The 14,043-nt window shown below is 42.3% G+C and overlaps 1 protein-coding gene across 1 annotated transcript; it reads left to right on the top strand.

Moving 5' to 3' along the window:
* Positions 1–2,890: 2,890 nt before the first annotated feature.
* LOC308094413 (uncharacterized protein) lies at positions 2,891–14,042 on the top strand. The gene is made up of 12 exons (XM_080441058.1): positions 2,891–3,190; positions 5,426–5,559; positions 7,953–8,068; positions 8,453–8,539; positions 8,662–8,699; positions 9,931–10,067; positions 10,935–11,010; positions 12,133–12,249; positions 12,665–12,727; positions 12,863–12,943; positions 13,065–13,254; positions 13,382–14,042. The coding sequence occupies exons 1-12, from the start codon at positions 3,069–3,071 to the stop codon at positions 13,577–13,579; spliced, it is 1,359 nt and encodes a 452-aa protein (XP_080297184.1). The 5' UTR covers positions 2,891–3,068; the 3' UTR covers positions 13,580–14,042.
* The last annotated feature ends 1 nt before the right edge of the window (position 14,043 follows it).

Raw genomic sequence — 14,043 nt, forward strand, 5'->3', positions numbered from 1 at the left:
TTTTAGTCTCTTGGGAAAAAGAATCATTAGTATGGAGGTCTGTGATGGGCTAGCCAGTCCTAAAAACACACCTCATCCAATTAATGATAATACTCTTACATGAACAACATATCATTAGAAGTCAAACAAATCAAATCCACACACTGCTTCTCAGCTCCTTTTTTATTGCTTCTTTCAACATTTTGATCTAGTCGATCCTCATCAGGAATGCAAACTTAGATGCGGATTGTATTTGTTTTACTGTTGATCTGTCGTTTGCATTGGAATGTGTGCATGCACTATCTCCTTCAACCTAGCCGTAGAACCTTTGGCTTAGGCCTTAAGAGAAACCTTTTGACTCCACAAGTTGAAAAGAGTAAAAATCTAATGGACTGTGTTACAGCCCCCCCCCCCCCCCCAGAATGAATACATTCTTGGGATCCACGTGACTCCCAAATCAGCATTCTGAAACTTGCAATCCGTTGGATTAAGAACTAAAGAGATGAAATACTATTCAAAACAGGGATTGGAATAAATCCATCACCTACCCACCCACTTTCTCTGGTCAAGCCAGCTTCTGAGCCAAACCAAAATAGATCTATTATAACACGTAATAATGACGTGAAAATAATGCAGGCGTGTAATAATGACGTGCTCCCTTATGATTGTGTTAAAAGGAAAGGAGAGCAGACATATGAAACAATTCCAGCAACAGTCCAAGTGCAGAAGGCCAGGCCAGACTTGAACTTAATTATGTTGTATATGCCCATATTGGCGATTGTACATGGTACTTATGCCTTTAATTGCGAACGCCTCCGCGCGCCTCCGCGCGCCTCCGCGCGCCTCCGCGCGCCTCCGCGCAAGTGGAGCTTACTATGAAACCGTGCTCGGGTTGTGTCTCTCTCTCTCTCTCTGTGTCTCTGTGTGCACTGCCTGTGTGCAGCTCCTCTGAGATAAGTAAATGTCCAATTTAGACGTACCATACATCAAATGAAAGGTCTTTGAAAACTGAACACACCTGCTGTCAAGGTTGCGTTTAAGCCCGCCCCTTCCCCCGGAAGCCACGCCCCGGAGAAGGCTCCTAAAAACTCCCCATTGAAACCCCATGTTAAATGAAAAGTGCCCGAATCGCTCCGAAACTTTTTCTACCCCCCCTAAGTGGGGGTCTACGAACAAATACTTTGGGCTCGGATATTTTTTTCATATTTATTTTACTTTTTTTGCGTTCGCTTTCCGCGTTCGCGCGTCTTACTTGTATATCTACTATAAATGGTTATGCAAACCTGGCCAGTCAAAAGTGCAGATGGCCAGGCCAGACTTTCTGTCTTCTCCTCTTTCACTCACTTCTCACTCACTCACTCACTCACTCACTCACGCACGCACACACACACGCGCGCGCGCACACACACACACACACACACACACACACACACACACACACACACACACACACACACACACACACACACACACGCACACACACGCACAGGAATGCCAGCCATAACAGATTACAATTTAAATATACTATCTATTAACCACTTAGTCCACCATTAGGTCGGTAGGGCATGCATAGCCATCGTTAAATAGGATCATTAATAAATAATAATAATAAAGTACATTTTACATGAAACACCTTTCAAATGAATAAGGTATCTCCAGGTGCTTTATTGAGAATATAACGCACGCGCACACACACACACACACACACACACACACACACACACACACACACACACACACACACACACACACACACACACACACACACACACACACACACACACAGAGAGAGAGAGAGAGAGAGAGAGAGAGAGAGAGAGAGGGAGAGAGATTGTATGGCCAGAAAATGTAATGAGATTACAGATATAGAGTTGGTAAATGACCACCAATCACCTATTTTGACCAGGTTTGGATGCTTGCGTGGTGTTGTTGTGCCTGTCGCTCAGCAGTGACCCCTCCTGGTCATGTCCTGTGTGAGCATGCTCCGTCGTACGACGAAGTATAAATCGCATTTACCTAACCATGAAGAAGATCCTAGATTCCATAGCTCGACGGGATGGATCGTGCTGTGATAGGCTAGTTGGACGTCACGTTGGCAACCAATCACAGTGGGACCGTCCCCGCGGACTATGGGGTCTAGGTTCTACCTCCTCTGCAGAGTTGAAAGTGCATGCGCCAGTGTTGCCATGTTTGCTTATTATATACGACATTGGGCTTATTTTTCTGTAAAGTCGCTTGTAGATATTGGTAGTTCCGGTTTGCGTATTTTTTTCATGTCAAGGACCCCCAAAGTAATATGTATTTGTCCGCGGACCCCCATCTGAAAATATTTCATTCCAGGCACCCTCATACAAGATTTCTGTTGGAATCACGTTTCATGAGGGAGGGAGGGAGGGTTTATGGGGACAGTTGAGTGTTGTAGCTAACCTCGCGTCACCAGTCTAGTTCAAAGCTAACTGAGCCAGCTCTGTCCCTAAGTTGCGTGTTAAATGTTATGCGTGTTATGCGTGTTAAATGTAAGGTGTGAATTGTTTTTTTGTTTTTTTTGTTTTTAGTTTGTTTCTGTATGTAGGAAAAAGAAAAAGACATGAGTACTGTATTTGCTACAACTGACCAACTACTACCTATGCTATGCTGAATAAAAATCATTTAAAAAAAAAAGGAATCACATTAAAAAAATATTCCACAGTTTGCACTTTTTTCAAATACTTTTTTTGTTTTAATAGCAGATCTAACAGCTCACAACGCTTCGCACTGCGACGCGTTGTGAGCTTGTATATCTGCTATTTTCAAATAGCTGACGTAGATCTGCAATTTTCAAAATAGCTGACGTGAAACAGGTTTAAGAAGTGTGACCCAGTCGCTTCTTTTGGGCTTGTTTTCCCTCCCAAAATCTGGCAACACTGGCATGCGCTTGGGTTGACAGACAGTCAGTTACAACATGGCGGCGGAACTCAACATCCTGTAGGCGAAAAGCAGCGAACTATTGACTCTTTACTCGGGTCAAGTTGCTGTAATCCCTCTGGCCTGGTGTAGCGGTTATTGTGAGTTGTTAGCCGTACTGTTTTGGTTATATTCTAGTCGCGAAAATGAGTTACTCCACCAAGGTAGTTCAGGTAACCAACGTGTCCCCCAGCACCACGTCGGAGCAGATGAGGACGCTGTTCGGATTCCTGGGAACGATCGACGAGCTCAAGTTGTTTCCTCCAGAGTAAGTAGTGGATGCTTTAATGGTGGCTCGTTGCCTTTTCATCTCTACGGTGTGATTCTTTTGTATTTGGCCCGTCTCTCTCAATGCATGGACATGGACAGTCTCTAGACCAGGGGGTCTTTAACAGTGGGTCCGGGACCCCTAGGGGGTCCTCAGAGTAACTACAGGGGGTCCGACAAATCTTTGTGTGATGATGGGGAGCATTAGCCGAAAATAGCGCGAGGTGTTGTGAGCTTGAGATCGGCTAATTTTTTGGAGAGTTGGTGTAGAGGGGGAAAAAAAAGAGCCGACCAAGTACAGAGCCAACGGTCAAGTTGACAAAATAGTGCGGCTGTAATTTATAGATTTACTGTCTGAAAATACACATTTAACATGAATCCAAAATATCAATAGAAAAGATCATGTCTAACGAGTCTATGAAGCTATCCATGAAACCTATGAAAAAGTTGAATCTGCAACACAGTGGTGGGGGTCCCTGCTCCTTCATCTCTCTCTCTGCTAAGGGTTCCTTGGCCCTTGGCCTGGCCTGATCTAGACTAACCCTGCAGGAGGCTAGCTAGCCCTGGTTCAGAGCGTTAGTGAGTTCCCTCTAACTGTTTATTTTCACTACTGTTACTGGAGCCCTCGCAGGGCAGTGGAATTCCTTGTACAAGCGCAGAGCCCTGGGTCTTCCAGGGTGTTAAGAGGGAACTCACTAACGCTCTGAACCAGGGCTAGAGGCTAGCCAGAATGGCAGCTAAACAGCTAACATTACTGTCAGTCAGGGCCCGCCTGCGCCTGGCGGCCCCGTTGAACTTTACTCCACTTTGTGTGCAGTTCCATGTCTGACCTGGCTGGGATTTGAACTCGGTTCTCCCGCATTGGAGACTAAACTTCTACCGCTCCGCCAGGACGGAATTCACGCTTGTATTGGGAAGATATTGCTCTATGGCCTTCAGGCAGAACTACCTGAAGTAGCCTTGGATCAAGAGTCAAGACTATATTTATGCATTTTATTGATTCTGACATTCGATACGAAAGTAAAAGTCAGAGGTGTCCTACCCACCCGTGCCTACATTTCTCATCAATAGAAGAGTAGAGAGACCACTGCAGTTATGCTTGTCATTATATTGTAATCATCAGCACACTAGATTGGTTAGAATAACGTTTGATTCGTTAAAATAAGTTCCGGAATGCAGATTTAACATGCAACAAACTTTTTGTTAGTTTTTATTTTCAACAACCTGTATAAAAGACTGAACCTTCCCTGGCCATCTCTGTGTAGCAAACAAAGGCTTATGATATAACAAAACAAGGAAATGATATAAGTACATAATGGCTTTAATTAAGGGGTGTAATTGATCCCATGGAACTTAGGTCTTAGGTTTATGCTTATCATAAGAGCTTATTTTCTGCATAATAATTAATGGCATCATATGGGATTTCATTTTTGATACCGTAATTTCCGTTTTTTAAACACTTAAAGGTAGGGTAAGTGATATTTTTTGGTTAAAACAAAAAGTATTTTGTTAAAAGGTTAAAATACTATATTCTGATAGTAATCACTGCTATAGAGTGTTTGTTTAGTAACAGATGTCTCCCCGTCTCTCCAGCTCTTTAATAAACAGAAAATTCATTTTTCGATAGGTGTCAAAATCTCAGCCAATCAGGAGAAAGTACCCATTTTTAAGCTTAATTTGTATAGTGTTCCAGTTCCAATTTTGTCTGCTCATTTCTTAGTGTCATCACTTCCAATTTCACTTGTTTAATCTATATCCTGATTTAGTTCTCTGTCCTGGTTGGATAAAATTGGAAATGAAACTGAAACGAAAATGCATTTTCTGTTTTATAAAGAGGTGGAGAGACAAGGAGACTCCTAATACTGAACAAACACTCTATAGCAATGAGTACTATCAGAATATAGAGCTATTTAACACTTATTTTAACCAAAGCAAATCACTTACCCTACCTTTAAGCCCTATTTTATACTTATTTATAATGACAAAACTAGCTGCTCTACAAACGACAACAAAAAGTAAATATTGTAACGTTTCGCGACCTGAGCTGGAGTCCAACCCTGGCCTCCAGCTCGGCAGACCGGCAGGTAACGAGCAACGACAAGAGAGCTAGCTCCCTTGGAGTAGCAAGTTACGGCCTGGTCATTTGCATATCGCCCAGCCCTGTAATAAAACACACGTCTATGGTTATGATGGCTATTTGTATATTAAGCTTGGTGTAATGTTCTCTTTTCCCTAGTGATTCACAGATGCCAGTGACATCACGGGTCTGCTTCGTGAAGTTCCAGGAGCCAGAGTCCGTGGGTGTGTCTCAACATTTGACCAACACCGTCTTTGTGGACAGAGCACTGATTGTTGTCCCGTTTGCCGAAGGTTTGTGTTCTAATTATCCTCATATATGAGTGTCCATTTCAGATCGAAAACGCTGCCATTCTGGGATAGTGAGGCATCATTGAACAACTAAACAAGTTTTTAAGAAATTGGAATAGTCCACCTTTGGTTTGAATGGATGACTGGATTCACTTTTGAACTTGCAGCATGAGGTTATTTAGATAATCTTATGAATGCCACCAAAGAAACCCCCTTTTTCTTTGTTTATTTTTTTGTCCATAGTATAGCCATTATTATGAATCCAAGACCATGGACGAGGCATTCAAAGCAGATCTTCCAACTCAGATTCTTGGTATACTGTGGTTGGGTGGCACCACCCATAAAGTAGTAACTCCGGAGGGAATATAAAAATCAAGCTGTTAGATGCCACCTCTGTTTGTGAGGCATTTAAGAGGCACAGTATACCAACATCTGCTTCAGAGGTGTAGGACGCTGTGGGCACTGCAGAGACACTTCAAAAAGAAGGAATAAAGTTGTGTAAACACTTTAACCATGCTTTTTATTTTCTCCCCCGTATCACACTGTTCTCTGTTAAACTTCTCTCTGTTATTTGTGTGTTTGTGTGTGCGCGTGTGTGTGTGACTTTTGTAGTGGAGAAGGCAAAAAGCAGCCCCCTCGTTGATGGCTGAAAGTGGTCCTCTGCCTGCCAACAGGGGATTGTAGACATTTGCAAAGGCCAGCAAGCATTCAAGCCCCATCCCTCTCTCTTTTGTCATCTATTCTTTCTCTGCCTTGTCTTCCTCTCTCTCTCATTTTCCCTTTCTAGGTACTGTAGTTGACTGTATGAAATAGCTTGAGCATCAAAGGCATAGTCTAATTAGGGGTCAGTCTGCAGCATTTGCACCATCATTAATTGCTTTATTGATGGCCAAATGTTGTTCCCTGTGAACAAACAATTTAAATTATGGGCCACAGCATTAATGTAAAAAAGCACTTCAGCAAACTGGGTGCTGATATACTGAGCTGTAACTGTAGGCATGCAATATTGCTCAGGTTCAACTTAACTGGTAATGGTGCTGATATACTGAGCTGTAACTGTAGGCATTACTATTGCTCAGGTTCAACTTAACTGGTAAGAGAAGTATACAGTGAGTGCTCAGCTGTCGTATACTGCTCACAAAAAAAAGAAAGCTAGTGTGTGGGAGTGGGGGTGAGGGTTAGCACGCGTGACAATCTAGAATTTATTTCAACCCTGCTAAAAGTATTTACTTACTCCCTTCTGCTTGTCGTACATTCTTCGGCGTTGATTTTTCTGCATCTTGTCGTCAGTTGTGTTACATGCCCACCCGACATGACACAATATTGGTGCAATACTCTCTCTTTAACAGTGGTCTTTTTTTGTTGTTGTGTTTTACAGTTCTTTTTCATGGCTCAGCCACTCCTGTATACCAGCCCTGCTGAAAATGCCACCCAACAGTTTTGTCTCCTGCAGCCAAATTCTCTCTCCAGTGTGCCCTTAAAAAAAAGTTTAACATGTCATTGTTGTGAATGTGTCTGTATTTAGGCTGTATGTGTCTTATTATGAAGGATAATTGTTTAGATTTTTAAGAATTATTTATGTTGAGGTGTTAATATTTCTATTGCATTTGGCACTGTTCTTGTATATAAAATACAGTGCAAATTAAGGTAATTGGACAATTTATGAAATTGGTCAGTTCCTGTTAATGTTAATATTTCTATTGCATTTGGGACTGTTTTTGTATTTAAAATACAGTACAAATTAAGGTAATTGGACAATTTATCAAATTGGTTAGTTCCTGCATAGGATAGGTAAATTGACGCAGTGACAGGTAAGAATAATAGGTTATTGCACAGAACACAAGATTCTTAACCCAGATTTTTCTATTGATCGTTTGGTCTAATTATCGCTATATCCTATGCTATTTGTGTTATGGGTTAGTAAATTGACAGCCTGTAAAGTATTCTTGCCAAATCCCTGAAATTCTCTCTTGTGTTGTGTATCTCGATTTTTCTCTGTGTGCTTTTAGTAGCGAAGCCGCCAACGTGAGTCGCTTGTTTCAGTAAACATCTATATGAAAATTGAGGGCACACCCAACTGGAGAAGCCGCTGTGCTTGCTAACGTTTGGTTCATGACTTAAAAAACATGTTCAGGTGATATATTCTTGGCAGTGTTCATTGGAGTAGTGTGATATTTTCCAGCCATAGTTATGCCACTGCAATGATTAAATGAATTAAGGGAATTCTCAGATCTAGAAGGTAATAACCATGTTGAGATGATACATTAATAAAAAAAATGGTGCCATGTGAAGTTTTTCTTTTTTTCTTCTTTTCTTTTACAATGTCTCTCCTCTGTAGTTGATGTTTAAGTGAACATTGTCTTCTTGAACTAATATAGCCGTTTGTTTTCCCATAGGCTCTATTCCAGATGAGGCTAAAGCTTTGTCACTGTTGGCGCCAGCAAATGCTGTTGCAGGAGCTATGCCAGGAGGGGGACTACTTCCAACACCCAATCAAATGCAAAATGCACAGGTATGAGTTCAGCTTTCCTCTCTGCAAATGTTTGGATTTCTACTTGTCATAAATTAATGTTGCGTGGTGTCCTGGTGCTAATGAAGTATGCCATGTTTGAGAAACTTTATTAGTTATAATTTGTTTTAACAGAACAAATATTGAATGTGGTGGTGAGCATGAAATTGCCACTCACACTTACTATGGAAATGTAAAACTAAAACTGCTACTAGGAAGTGTTGACACCACACTGTGACACACTTCATCTCATGGATAGATACTCATTCCATGTGCTCAAACTCTTAAATTGAGCTTTGTGGAGCACATAGGACAGTGAAAATGACAGGAATCAGAATCAGGGTTCTTTTGTCTCCCCCCCCCCCCCCCCCCCCCCTTCTCCCCCAGATGGGAGGAAATCCTTTTGGTGTTCCCGGTATGGATGCTATGGCTGCATTTGGATTCCCAGGAATGGGACCCAATATGAATCAGCAGGTAGGAGATATTGTTTGGCGTATTAGTATTCCAAAACCTCCACAGTTCAATGCATTCTTGAACTAAATTAATTTATTAAAAGCAAAAGTACCATCTGACCTTCTCTTCACATTTCCTTGCAGGCAGCTGATCAGTTTTTCAAGTTCATGACAGATCCAAAGTAAGTAGCTGTGAAGGAATGGTTGAATACATCTTCAATGGTTTATGTGCCATCTTTTGCAGTGATTTACCCTTTGAGATTGTGTCTGTACTAGAGGTTTCACATCTCACATCTAGTAGCCTGCAATATAGGCTGTATACTATTAAGCGAGACACACACACACACACACACACACACACACACACACACACACACACACACACACACACACACACACACACACACAGTCACTGCGCAGGGGACTGAGGGCGGGCAGTACTTTTCCAAACAGAGAGGAAGGGAGTTTACAATAAAGGTAGTAGCCTTAATTACCGCTTTGCAACGGAAAATGTAACAACACACACACACTCAGCGTAGACACACACGTGGAGAGGGGGGCGCGCGCACACACACACACACACATGCCTGTTGTGATGATGTGTTTGCAAAGAAATGAGAAGCAGATGAACAAACACACACACACACACACACACACACACACACACACACGATAGTACTGTGTACTATTGTCTGGTGGAATGGAGAGGGGCACGCGCACACGCAGACACACATGATTGTCTTTGCAAAGAAATCAGAAGGGCATACACGCACGCGCACAACGTTGAAAGAACAAAGCTGCGCTTAAGCGCATCATTGTGTGTGTGAAAGGGCAGTGATGTCCGTTTCAGGTGGAGAGTGGTGTGCTACTGAGCGAAAATATTATTTGCACTGAGAACATGATATACTCCCGACCTGTGGGAGGCATCCAGTGTGGCGGAAACTACATGAAGAAGAAGGATAGAGTAGTTCGCTACTGGGGCAAAATATGGGCCAAAGAACGAATACAAATGTATGCTGAACAATTAAAAGTACACGATCCAAAGGCGATAGACATGATCGATTTGTAGGCTAAATGTGTAGGAAATTGGACAGGTGGTCGGCTAGAACATAGCTCCAACATAGCAGAGACAAAGAATAACGACGACAAAGAAACGACTCCCAAACTCCGCCCCTTTACAGCAAGTCGAACCACAAGGCGATTGTATTAATATAGAGATAAGAAGTTTGTCCTAGATAGAAAATGTGGAAGTCCTCTCGTTCTACATTGACATACCAGTGGTAATTGTCCTAGATAGAAAATGTGGAAGTCCTCCCGTTCTACATTGACATACCAGTGGTAATTGTAAAGTTAACACTGGTGACTGGACTATCCTTCCATGATTGGATTAGTGATTAATGTTTTCTCCTTCAGACTGAATCAGATGGCTATGGGCATGAGCATGAACCAAGGCATGAAGCCTCCTGACTCCAATAGAGAGATTGAAGAGGCCATGAAAAGAGTCAGGGAGGCCCAGTCGGCGATCTCAGCTGCCATCGACCCACCAGGAAGTGAGTGGCCAGTGTTTTGATCATTTTCCCATAATGTACTGTATGCAATGTAAAGGGCTTTTTGGGCGGTGAAACCGCCCCTATAAGTGAGATTTGGAAAAATGTACAAATATCTTGGGCAGTGAAACCGCCCCTAAAAGTGAGGTTTGGAAATTTGTACAATTATCCTGCGCTGTGATTGGCCAATCACAATCTATTCAGGACTGTGATTGGCCAGTGTCACATGACACATGTGCATAGCCCTATATAAGCAACCATAACTTGAAAAAAAACATAAATTTGTTTTTTTCAAGTTATGGTTTCGTCCATCATAAAGAGTGTTTCAATAAATGTATTTATCTTTTGTACATGATTGATCGACTCCATTCAGTATTGTGATTAGCTAGCAAGACACCGCCCACTTCACACAGGGTGTGATTTTTTTATATACTTAGAGGTTCACCTACGTCGCGTCCGACTGATATGTCCATATATGGAGATCTCTATCTTTCAGTCCATGTCCCTTTAATGCCCATATATGGATATTTCTGGATCTGTCAGTCCTTGTCCTTTGTATGCCCATATATGGAGATCCCTGATGTCATCAGTACATGCCCATATATGGGCATGCCCCCTTTTGTGCCCATATATGGAGCTGACTAATTTGATTGCGCCTGATGCCATGAAGACATATTGAGATTAGACAACACACGCCATATTTGGGAATAGCTGCGTTGGGAACGCCTTATATGGTTATGGCTGAGTCATGTGACATGAGGTCCGTCGGCCGGCCGTCCCTTAATTCAATTTTAATTTAGGATATAACGTAAATTCCACAATTAAAAATATTTGTACTAACAAATGTCAATTTTTTGTTGGGGATTCCAGAAGATAAGGACACCAAAAAGAAGCACTCCCGATCCAGGTCAAGGTCCAGAAAGAGGAGGTCCCGTTCAAAGCACAGGTAACCATCTCTACTGTTAACCACTTACAAGACAAGCTGGGGAAAAAAGCTTTACAATTGTGTATTTTTATATCAAAAGTCCAATCTTGAGTGTAGCAGAGGTGTTCAGCGCCTGATACCTCTCCCAGGCTGGCCATGGGGGATTTGGCTTTAGTGTTCCTGCCAAGGCGGGAGACTTGGGTTTGAATCTTGGGTGTTACATTTGCGCACATGTACACGCACCATATACATTTTCATCAGGATGGGGGACTGTTATTTTAGCGCTTAGTACACCAAAAATGTGTACAGTTTGATGTCTTGCGGTCTTCAAGAGCACAAGACATCAGCCAGTGCTAGCAACGTTAGCATCTAGAGCCAGTGACGGCTAGCACGACACCCTAGTCTTCTTAGTAATAAAGGAAAAACTGACCAAATTGAAAACTGAAGAGTGCCACAGAGAAGTAACTGCATTTGTGGTGAAAGCACTACAGAGACTGTTAACATTAAACAAGCAAACTACACTAAAGCTCGTATCTAAACGGATGCACACGCTCTCTGTTGTGTTGACGCGTAGCTGCATACATCCTAGCAAATACGTGGCTTTTGTTTGCAATAATGAACGGTTATTAGTGCGATTAGGAGCTGATAATGTTCAATTGTTTAATTTGAAATATAATATCAAATTCAATTAACTTGATTCAGCACTGCCCTGTTTTTTTTTACTTTTGTTGACCGACATGACATCCAGGTGAGTCATGATACTCATCAATGCACAAAACCAGAGCTCAAAGCTGGGTAAAAGACACACACCTGCAGGGCATGTGGAGATTAGAAGTTCTGTGCGTTCGATGCTTTCCCCACTATGACCCACACAGCTCTTGTTGTAATATCATGTTAGCTAGTCTTTAAGCTATACTTTGTCATACGACGAATAGCGTACTCTATAACCTCACAAGGCATCGCATGTAGCTCTGCTATTTTCGAAAATCTTTCACTCTGGTGAATTTTACACCTCTAATGACATCCTTGAATGGGGACGGCAGGATGAAAGTGGTTGCAGTTGTGACGTGATTCACGTGAAGCTTTGTGTGCAGCGAGACCGAAGAGAGAGCGAGAGGATCATCTTTTGTTTGTGAATTTCAGGCGATCCAGGAGCCGGTCGAAGCGTCGTTCGTCCTCCAGGAGCAGGCGTCGCACCACCAGCCCACGCAGAGGAAGGAAGTCCCCTGACAGAGGCTGGAAATCTCAAAGCAGGTCCAGGTTTGTAACCGCGTTATTTCAATGTATTGCTTTTACTACTTACACCCTATACTTAGTTGACCGGATTGCCACTAAATATGTTTGCTGAAAATAACCAATCTACAAGCTCACAACGTATTGTGACACATTGTGCATCATTGCAGACCTTCTGTATACGCCAAAAAATGAATCCCAGCCCAGAAAAGGGACAATAGGGTTCATGTGGTTGAGGTGACAACATATGATTTCGGCTGTTCTACGACAGTAATCAACGTGAAGCCATTATAATTTATGACAGCTACCAACACATGAAAATAAAGGGAAGGTCATTTTTTTGTGTTGCTACCTTTACTGGAAAAAAAGCATGGGCTAGTCTACGTGCAGACATTTTCATGAAAAATACTATTACATTAATGAGCTTAATTGTTATTCACAGAAAGAAATCTAAAACGCCACCTAAAAGCTACAGCACAACCAGGAGGTCCCGGAGTGTGAGTCGGTGAGTACAAGTATTAAGCTTATTGTGCAGTCTGAAAGAATACGGTTCATGAAATGCAGCTTTATTTGTCCTGGAACTTCACTGATATTACTGCTATGGTTTATACTCTTTTTTTTAAATGCTACCATTCAATAGAGGAAGACGCAAAAAAAGTCGCAGCCCCACCCCTAAGAAGTCCCCCAAAAGGAAAATCTCCAGGTCTCCTTCTCCACGGAGGTTGGTTTCATATTATTCACTGTCTCCACGTTGACATCACAACATGACAAAATGTCAGTGTAACTATAGTTAAAGCGAAGGGAATTTAATTTATGACTGTCTCTCCTCATCACACATCCAGACATAAGAAAGACAAGAAGAGGGACAAGGAAAGGGACAAGGACCGCCGGAGTGACAAAGGGCGCATCCGCGAGGAGCGTGAACGCTCCGTTAGCAAAAAGAAGAGAAGCAAAGACAAAGACCACGAGCAGGAGCAGGAGCAGGAGCAGGAGCAGGACAGGACATCTGATGGAGAGAAAGGAGATGTAAAGGTAGGCTCCTAGCAATGATACCTGTTTTTTCAGTATATTCTCCCCATAGTGCACCACAAACCTAGCTGTAAACCACACCACTATATGTACCTGGGGAAACGTACATTCTGCATTGGTGTCTTAACAGGTCACGAGAGATTACGATGAGGAGGAGCAAGGCTACGATAGCGACAAGGAACGGTTGGTGGACAGGAAGGATTCTGATGACTCGGCCGCGTCTCCTCATTCGGTAGAGGGTGACAGTAATGGCACAGAACGGCAGGCAAAGGTCAATGGAGCTGATGACCATCAGGATGACCAGGACGACATGGATGTCAGCGACTGAGTGCATATCTGTTCTTTCTCTGCCACACTGTATAGCCTCCACACAGATCCCTCCATTTTGATTGTGAACATTGTTATTGGGTTTTTTTCTTTTATCATTTGGTAAAAACTCTCAAATGTGAAGTGTTTGAAAGATATTGCTTTTTCCACGTAGCCTTGGCTGTCCTTTTGTATTTGTGTAAGGCCGAATCTTCAGTTCACCCGATATTGACACTTAATCGTATAGTTCTGTACATTGCTTTAAAGCAGTAGTCATTTTTACTGCTTTGTCAATTTAATCTACTACTGTACAACTGGATGTAAGTTTGCCATTTGCTTTGCTTTTATTACTTGAGCTTGTTACGTCTGTTGAGTATTGTGGTACTGCAACCACTTTCCCTACTTACAACATAGATGCTAGATATGCTATCTGAACTTGGAATGTTCTGTGATTTCCTTTTGTACAATAAAACCTAGAAATTACAC

This window comes from Gymnoscopelus braueri (assembly GCF_963280865.1).
Source record: "Gymnoscopelus braueri genome assembly, chromosome: 10".
Classification (NCBI taxonomy): domain Eukaryota; kingdom Metazoa; phylum Chordata; class Actinopteri; order Myctophiformes; family Myctophidae; genus Gymnoscopelus; species Gymnoscopelus braueri.

Coding starts and splice junctions, on each gene's coding strand:
- LOC308094413 (XM_080441058.1), top strand. CDS start 3,069: ATGAGTTACTCCACCAAGGTAGTTCAGGTAACCAACGTGTCCCCCAGC. Junction 8,069..8,452: donor ATCAAATGCAAAATGCACAG/GTATGAGTTCAG, acceptor CTTCTCCCCCAG/ATGGGAGGAAATCCTTTTGG. Junction 8,540..8,661: donor GACCCAATATGAATCAGCAG/GTAGGAGATATT, acceptor ATTTCCTTGCAG/GCAGCTGATCAGTTTTTCAA.